General features: G+C 45.4%; 1 protein-coding gene across 3 annotated transcripts in view; it reads left to right on the top strand.

Moving 5' to 3' along the window:
* Nucleotides 1–5,998: 5,998 nt before the first annotated feature.
* Nucleotides 5,999–9,076, top strand: part of Pdxdc1 (pyridoxal dependent decarboxylase domain containing 1) — a 57,364-nt gene continuing 54,286 nt past the window's right edge. For 2 of the 3 annotated variants that reach the window (XM_013347479.2, XM_005350348.3), the window contains exon 1: nt 5,999–6,186. In XM_013347479.2, the coding sequence (XP_013202933.1) occupies nt 6,166–6,186 (21 nt within the window). In that variant the 5' untranslated portion in view covers nt 5,999–6,165. Of the gene's footprint in view, nt 6,187–6,231; nt 6,705–9,076 lie in introns of those variants that run through there. The other variant, XM_026780154.1, reaches the window with a different exon arrangement.

Below are 9,076 nucleotides of genomic sequence, written 5' to 3'. Positions count from 1 at the left end.
TGAACACAGTTCCTACCCCATAACTCCACCACTGAGGCAGGCCATAAGGAGTAGAATTTCTCTTCCCCAAGACCGGTCATAGAAGCTCTCACCTTTCCTTTCTATGTCTGGTCATGAGGAAATTCTTCCACTTACTCTTGTCAGGTAACAATCATCTTGTTACCAGAAGCTTGCTCTCTGCTCTTCCCTCTTCCCTGGTCTTGACGACCTCTGTTAGATGAATTCAACTGAGACACATAGTGAGGAGGACAGTTTAACATGAGACAGCTACCAAAGGGGCCGCTGTGCTGACCTGCATGCTTCAGTGACCTTTATACTGTCTAATAGAAGACTCTACAACAGATGGCTCTCCTGAGGGCTGTTTTGCTGTTCAAATAAATGACAGTCTCATTTTGATCAACTCTAAATAGAGGGATAATGATGGTACACATGTTTTGCAAGTGTGCATGTATGTGTACCACATGTCATTCATGAGTGCTGGATTTCCTGGAACTGAGGTGATGGACTGTTGTGAGCCATCTTGTGGGTGCTGGGAATCGAACCCATATCTTCTAAAAGAGATTACCATCTGGAATTGTATGATAAAATAAAGTCGTTTTGTGAGGGTGTCTTTTGGAAGGTTTAAAATGTCCTATCTCCATGCAGGGCCAGAGATACATACTAGACCCCATTATTTTGGCCAAAATTCATATAGCAGAACATATTAAAATGATTTTAGAAAGAAAAGTTGGACATAATGCTACACATCCATAATCCTAGCACTTGGGGGGAGGGGAATCTGGAGCTCAAAGTCATCCTCAGCTACACAGAGAAACCAAGACCAGTCTGGGCTACACACATAGTACCCTGTCTCGAAAAGTAGAAACAAGGCTGCAGGGCAGGCTCAGTGACTAAAACACTGAGTTCTCTTTCACAGAATGCCAGTACAACTCATAGCACACAGATGGCCGCTCCCAAGTGTTTGTAAATTCAGTTCCAGGGGATCCAATGCCCTCTTCTGGCCTCCATGGACACATGCATCCAAGTGTTACACTAGGAATGCAAGTGTTGCACAGACATACTTGTAAAGCACCCATAATCATAAATAAGTACATATAATAAAATAGAATTATTCTGCCCTTCAGTATTACCCTCTTTTCCCGCCCAAAGTCAACTCCCTCCCATGACTTTCCTTTAGTCCCCTGTTTAGAGCTTCTTCTCCCTTCCCTCCCCATGGTCCCCTTCTGCTTTCCTGGCTCTTGCAGTTACTACAGGTTATATACTCAGATCTCAAGATTTGGAACTAGGAGCCACATATAAGACAGAACATGTGGCTTTTGTCTTTCTGGGTATGGGTTACCTCACTCTATAAAATAGTTTGAATTTCATCCATGTACCTATAAATTTCATTCTTCTTTACAGATGAATAGAATTCCATTTTGTAAGTGTACTGTATTTTCATTAGCCAATCATCAACTGATAAACATTTAGGCTGATTTCATGTCCTGGTTATTGTGGACACAGTAACAATGAGTACAGACAAGCTGGTATCTCTGTTGTAGGATATCGAATCTTTTAGGTCTATGCCAAGGGACCCCTAAGGTAGACCTAATTTTAGCTTTTTGAAAGCTCTCCATACCAAGTTCCAGAGTTGCTGCAGCAGTCTGCAGTTTGCTAACAGAGAGTGAGAGTTCCTTTTTCTTCATCTTCACACGCACCTGCTGTCAGCTGTTTTCTTGATCTTAACCATTTGCACCGGAGAAGTTGAAATCTCAAAGTAGTTTTAACTTACATTTCCCTGACTGCTAAAGATAATTATTGACCATTTTTATTTCTTCCTTTGAAAACCCTTTGTTCAGATCCATAGTCTATTTTAATTGAATCATTTGTTTTCTGGATTCTTTCTTTTTTGAGTTCTTTGCATATTCTGGTTATTAATGCTCTATCGGATGTAGAGCTGGCAGAGTCTGACTCCTTCTGTGGGCTTCCTCTTCACTGGACTGATTGCTTCCTTTATATATTAGGGGTTTTCTAAGGGAACAGAAATGATAGAAAGAAAACACACACACACACGGAAGAGTGGTTTACTGTGGTCTGAGTAGTTCGCCAAGAATCTGTTAGTTATTCAGTCTATGAGACTGGATGTCTCAGCAGTCCCAATCTGGTGCTAGATCATACGGTCCAAGTGGTAGAGCAGCCTGCACAACAAGCTGAACATGTTGAAGAGCCTTCTCCTGTTGCAGACTCCACACAAAGCTAAGCAGCTTTCCAAGTCACTTGGTATATGGGCCAGAGTAACACACTAAAGTGAGGGTTATGATGTGGAGATACAAAGAAGGCCCTTGAATTTTGTTTAGATTTATTTCCTATCCTCTGATGCACAAATGCTTTTCCAACAAACCCAAAGTGGCTGTTGCCTCCTGCTTACTTGGTCCAATTAGCATAATGCCATCAATATAGTGCATACTGTGATTTTTTTTTGAAGAGACAGACACTCAAGATTCCTTTGAACAAAGTCTGACACAGGACTGGAGGATTAATATACTCTTGAGGTAAAACTGTAAAGGTATACTGCTGGACTTGCCAACTGAAGGCCAGTTGTTTCTTGTGGTCCTTATGAACAGGTACCCAGGAAAAGCATTTGCTAGATCAATAGCTGCATATCCTATGGCAGATGTGCTAATCTCTCAAGGAAGGCGACCACATCTGATACAGCATCTTCAATCAGTCATGACTTGTTTAGGTCAATTGTCACCTGTCACTCTTGACCATCCATCTGTCTTCTGCACTGGCCAGATAGGACAGGTAAGGAGAAATGTAGGAAACACTACCCCTGCATCTTTCAAGTCAATAATGATGGCACTTTCCACACTTCCTCAAGGGATGCGATACTGGTTTTGATTCATTATTTGCCCTGGCAGAGGCAACTCCAATGGCTTCCATTTGGCCTTTCCCACCATAACAGCCCTCACTACACAAAGCAGGGAACCAGTGTGTGAATTCTGACAACTTCTAAGTGTATCTATCCCAATTTCATATTCTGGAACTGGAGAAATACTAGAGGATGAATTCCAGGACCCACTTGACTCACAGTGAGTTGGACTTTCATGGCTAAAATTCCACGAATCACATGACCTCCATAAGCCCCTACTTAAACTGGAAAGTCACAATATTTCTTGGGGTCTCGTGGAATCACTATCAATTCAGAACCAATATCACACAAAGTCTGTACTGAAGCTTTTTGGTTTTAGGATGATCAACTGTTGACCTTATTTCCTGAGCAAATGGGGTCCTATCCAGAAAGTCCTTTCCTGTACCTGTATGTCGTAGATTAAAGCCTCTACTTTCCTCTAGCAGTTTCAATATCTCAGGTTTTACAGTGAGATACCTGGCTCATTTGAAGTTGGTTTTTGTGCAGGGCATTACATATGTGTCCAGTTTCATTCTTCTGCATCCAGTCCCCCAGCATCCAGCTCCCCCAACACCATTTGCCAAAGATGCTAGCTTTCCTCCAGCATGTGCCAAGTATCAGATGACTGTAACTACCTGTACTTAAGACTGGCTCTTCTCTTCTGCTCCACATGATCCACATGTCTGTTTCTGCACAACAAGCCTCTCCGCTGATGAAATAATCTGAATCAGACCAAATCAAACTGAATTAGAAAAAGCCCAAGTTTAAGAGATACCAAAGCTCCCAGATGGCTTTCCAGTACCCTCCTCCAGGAGGAGCGGGGGAAGGAAGACCTGAAAGCCACGTCTTGTTTTCTGGGGGCCAGTTTAAATAACCCTTGAGTGGTCTTGAGTATCTCTGGGGAGGGGTCATTGTTTTGTGGTCTTTCGGGGGGGGCGGGGAATCTGGACTGAGGCAACTCCCAGGGGAAGGGGCTTGGGATGGAACTTCCATCAGAACATTCCAGACTCTTTGGGTATATGGATGCTGTGGCCGGGGTGAGGCTTTAACCTCAACAGCCACCATATCCAGCTTGAATCTATTTTTTTAAAAAATAATTTACTTATTTTTATTTTATGTGCACTGGTGTTTTGCTTGCATGTATGTCTGTGTGAGGATGTGGAATTTTGGAGTTACAGGCAGTTGTTAGTTGTCATGTGGGAACTGAACCGGGAAGAACAATCAGTGCTCTTAACCACTGAGCCATCCATCTCTCCATCTCTCCAGTCCTTGAATCAATTTTTAAAAACAATCCACATATACCTGGAGGGAACTTTACACTCATGAGCTTCTTTTTAAAAATATGTTTTACATCTTTATTTTGTGTGCTCCTGTGTCTGCATGTGTGCCACTGTCCAGAGAACAACTCCAGAGTTGGTTTTCTTTCCACCATTATTAAAGGCTGGGCTTAGTAGCAGAGGCCTTTACCTCTATAGTCCATTAGCTGTTTTTATTTTTTAAGAAGTTTTTGTTTTTGTTGTATTTATTTTCTGAGTGTCTAGGCATGCTAGGCAGAAGGAACCTGTATGAGTTGGTTCTCCCCGTCCATCATATAGGTTCCAGGAGTCAAGCTCAGGTGGTCAGTTGCAACCAGCTTTTCCAGCTGGCCCTTAGGTCTGCTTTGTTTGGAGACAGGGTCTCATTAAGTAGCTATGACTAGTTTTGAATTTGATATGTATCCTAGACTGGCCTCACCTCGGGGTGGGGGAGGGGGACAATCCTTGCTCCTTTGCCTAAAAGCTGATTCTTTAGTAATAGTCAGGTGTTCAGATTCATAATGTATGAGCACATATATCGATGGATGGTTATCTGAGCACATGCGATCAAAACAAGCATCAGAAACTGCTAACTTGGTAATCTAGCGAGTGAGCACACGACTGCGTACTGCAATTCTTTCTACTTTTCTAAATGTTTGGAAAATTTTGTAGCACGTTGTTTTGCTGAAGCAGGAGCATATTCAATTTCCAGTCTTTGAGGGGTACCATTTCATCTTTTTTCCTTCCTTCCTTTCTTCTTTTTTTTTTTTTTTAACAGTTCTTTGGCGAGTCACTGGTTTCCCCGCTCTGTAGCAATACACACGATTGATTCCCTTTGCTAGGAAATACTTTTATTAACACAAGTAGGCCAATTACCCAAATGCAAAGTAGAGACCTCCAGCAGATTATTACTACACTGACAAGGGCTCAGGCTTGAGAGGCGATGCGTAAGAAACAGGAGAGGATAGGGACAGCTTTGTGGCTTTTAGTATCCTCAGTCTTCAGGCCAGAAGTTTCACTGACCGCAACAGTGGTAGATTCCACGTCAGCTACCCTCAGTTGTCAGAACCGAGGTAGGAAACAAACCAAGCACGCTCCTACTCACTAAAAAAGCACCATCCCCACCTAGCGGGAGTGAAGGGGAGCTAGGGTGGCATGGGACTCACCCCTAAAACGGATAATGATGATCTCTATATCAAACGGCTGCTGCTGTGATATAAAATGGAAAGGTAACAAACTTGTTAACATTATTATTACCCATCCCCCGACAAGCCATCATTGTAACACGAGGGAGGACGCTAGACCACCGGTCTCAAATTCGTTTCTCTGTGGACTTCTGAGGGAAGAGCTGACAGAAATACGTTCAGTTCCGACCAGAATCCGTTCCAAACAGCAGTCACTGAAGAACAGTGCCCACCGCCCAAACTAAAAAAAAATAAAAAATAAAAATAAAAATAAAACAACAACGCTGGAGCGCGCAGCAGCCGTCATCCTGCGCATGCGCAGGGGTGGGCGCTGGCCTCAGGCTTCCGAGGAATATGGCCTATTCCATTCCTGACGGGTGTTGACAGCGGAGAACTTGGAAGCCTGACTCTGGAATACTGCTGAGTTCCTACTATTTTACCTGGTGGATGACGCATTATGACTATTATAGTCCTGCCTCGATGGCGGAGACAGGCTTCTGGAAAAGTTGATTTCGGGTCCCCATCGTCTAGGTTCCCCCCACCCGGCAGCGTTAGGACCGGCCGGCGTGACGTCCGACTACGGAAGCCTGAGAGGCCCCGCCCAGCCCGACGGGTCCCGCCCCGCCTTCAGCCGCAGGGTCCCGGCCGGCGGCGCCGCGGGGCAGCTCCTCCTCCTCTCCGCCCCGCCGGCTGCGGGCGCGGGGGACGTCAGCGCTGCCAGCGTGGAAACCGCCGCGGGCCGCGGGAGACGGAAGTAGTGCTCTGCGCCGCGGGCACATCCCCGGACGCCTCAGCCATGGACACGTCCCTGGAGAAGGTCGGTACGGACGGATCGGGCGGCGCTGCGGCCCCGGGTCTCCGCCTCTCGGGCGACTGTTCCCGGTGGGAAAGGGGTCAGGGCTGAAGAGCCTCTCCGGAGGAGGCGTCCAGCCCGGGCCTGGCCACGTCACAGGCGGAGTGGCTGAGGGAAGTGGGCCCGGCGATGTCGGAACCGGCCTTGGCTTCGCGGAGGCTCGGCTTGGGGCTGGGCCTGAACCGGCGCTGGCCCCGTGGGATGACAGGAGCAATCGGTGTGGGTCCCAGAAGCGCACAGGAAGAAACCATAGTTGTCACGGAGCCCACTGCAAAGCCACAGTGCTTTCCAAGTTAGGAGACAAATTGTGAACTTTGGCGGGAGTAGGAATCACCCGGGGACCTCGGTAAAATTACGGATTTGCAGCCTCTGATCTGAAGCTGTGGTGGGCGGGGACTCTGTTGCGTTTAACAAGTTCCCCACGTGATTCCGATGCTGTAGCCTGCGAACCCCGGGCTAGAACCCCTAGAATCCAAAAAGGGGTAGGTACTCGGCAAATAGTGATTTTATTTGGGGTTGGGGCGGTCCCAGCTGGTCTTCCAGTGTCTTGGGTTCCTCTTTCTGAGAGGCCTTCAGGTCAGCCTCAAGCCCACGGGAACCTGCATCTTACTCTGTTTACCCCTTGGGGCAACAGCCACTTGATGGACCTGGCTGACTGCTCTGGCGTGTTGAATGAATTCTAATTGTTCCCACCGTAGGTCGGGCAATTGAGAACAGGTGCTTGGCTTTCTTCATGGACCCTGCTTTCAGGGCCAAGCATTCTGTCCCCGCAGTCTTTTCTCTCTGACCCTTCTTGAAATTCTGCACATCCGACGTGATGTAAACCTAGTTTCTTCTCTTCCCCCTCCTCTCCCTTCCCTCCTCCACCACCACTACCACCACAACCACCCTCCTTCTCACTCTCTGCCCCTCCCTCTCTGTGTTTCTCTCCCTTCCCTGTCCCCCACTCTCCAGTCTTGTGAAGTAACCCTGGCTAGTCTGTAACTCACTATAATAGTCTAGGCTGACCTCAAACTTAAAGTGATTCTCCTGCCTCTGCCTTCCTAACTACTGGGATTACAGAGTGTGCCATCATGTCTAACTTGGAATTCCTTTTTCAAAGAATCAGCTGTTGTGGTTGTGTTCACTTGTCACTGGAGAGTTGAAGGCAGTAATTGTAGAAATTGAGCCAGATGTCTTCATGTGCACACAGTGGCATATTTTGCTCCTCAGCTATTTAGCATAAATTGGGTGGAAAGCAATCATGGAAGAAGATACCTTTTTTTCCTTGGTTCTTCTGATTAGCATAGTGTCTACTTTTTGGTACCATGAGTTTCATTCAAGATTGATGATTCTCAACTCTAGGTTAGGTTTTCCCCCTGGGGAACATTTGGCAATTTCTGGAGATATTTTATTTAGGGTGTCACAAGAGAGGTACTACTAGGACCTACTAGGAAGAACCCAAGGATATTGTTGAATATCCTGTGTTGCACAGGGCAGTTCACATAGCGGAGGATATCAGCTATGCAGAAGCTGAGAATGGTTGATATCACATGTGTAACTCCAGGAGCTGAATAGAAAGTGATGCTGACATGTCCTTTCTGTATTTCTCATTTCTTAAGAAGGCTTTATGTCATTCCATTAGAAACCGGAAAGAACCGAGATGACCTTTCCTCTGAGGATATCTGAAAACTAAAAAATGGGTAGGACTCTACTGTGGGTGGTAAATTTCTGTCAGGCATGTACGTGGTGCACAGACAAACATGTAGGCAGAACACCCATAACATAAAATAAATCTGAGAAAAATTTTAAGTAGGTAGGTATCTTCTACCACCGTATGTTCAACATTTAGGAAACAGGGTTCTGGAGCTGGAGAGATGACTTAGTGGCTAGGAGTTTACTACTTTTTCAGAGAATCCAAGATGGCTCTTGATCACCTGTAACTACAGCTTCCAGGGATTTGACACTTCTCTGACTTCAGAAAGTACTTGCACAAAATGGCATGCATACACACACATACACATAAATAAAAAAGAAAAAATTTGCCGGGCGGTGGTGGCGCACGCCTTTAATCCCAGCACTCGGGAGGCAGAGGCAGGTGGATCTCTGTGAGTTTGAGGCCAGTCTGGTCTACAAGAGCTAGTTCCAGGACAGGACAGGAACCAAAAGAAGCTACAGAGAAACCCTGTCTCGAAAGTAAAAAAAAAAAAAAAAAAGGAAAAAAATTGGAAAACAGAAAGAAACAAGGTCCTGGAGATTAGTTTTAATATTATGTTAATGTACAAGTCAGTGCTAGCACAGGAAGTGTGATGGACCATATCCAGATATTCATCACATTCACTTTTCAGTGATATCTTCCAACTTTTCATGTTGAATGAAAAATGTCATTCTTCCCGGATATTCTGTTTAGACAAGGTGTGCTGTAATTTGTTTTAACTCCACCCTTGAGCAAACTCAGGACAGAGCTTCTCAAGCTCCTCAACTGCTGGTATTTGTGTCAACTGAGTCTTAGGTGTGGGAGGTTCATTGCAATGCATCTTGTTTAACAGAATTCCTGACCCCCATCCACTTGATGCTAGCAGTACACTCCTAGCTGTGACAATTAAAAATGGCTGTAGATGGGGTGGGCAGAATTGCCTCTGGTTGGGAATCATTAGTTGACAACCCAGAGCTACCATTCAGTTAGGAAGCCACTTAAATCTATATATACTGAAGTCAAGGAGAATTAACAATTTCCTTAGTGCATTAACCACATTGCTAACCATATGCTTAGTGCTTTACAGCCACCTATGGCTTTGACTACTATCCATGGCAGCACAGGGCTAGACCATTTCAATTACCAATGCAGTAGAACTGGGTGGTTTAATTAACTTGT

The sequence above is a fragment of the Microtus ochrogaster genome, chromosome 7, assembly GCF_000317375.1.
Source record: "Microtus ochrogaster isolate Prairie Vole_2 chromosome 7, MicOch1.0, whole genome shotgun sequence".
NCBI classification, from domain to species: domain Eukaryota; kingdom Metazoa; phylum Chordata; class Mammalia; order Rodentia; family Cricetidae; genus Microtus; species Microtus ochrogaster.
Note: the sequence above shows the minus strand (reverse complement) of the source record. Positions and strands in the feature narration are given on the sequence as shown.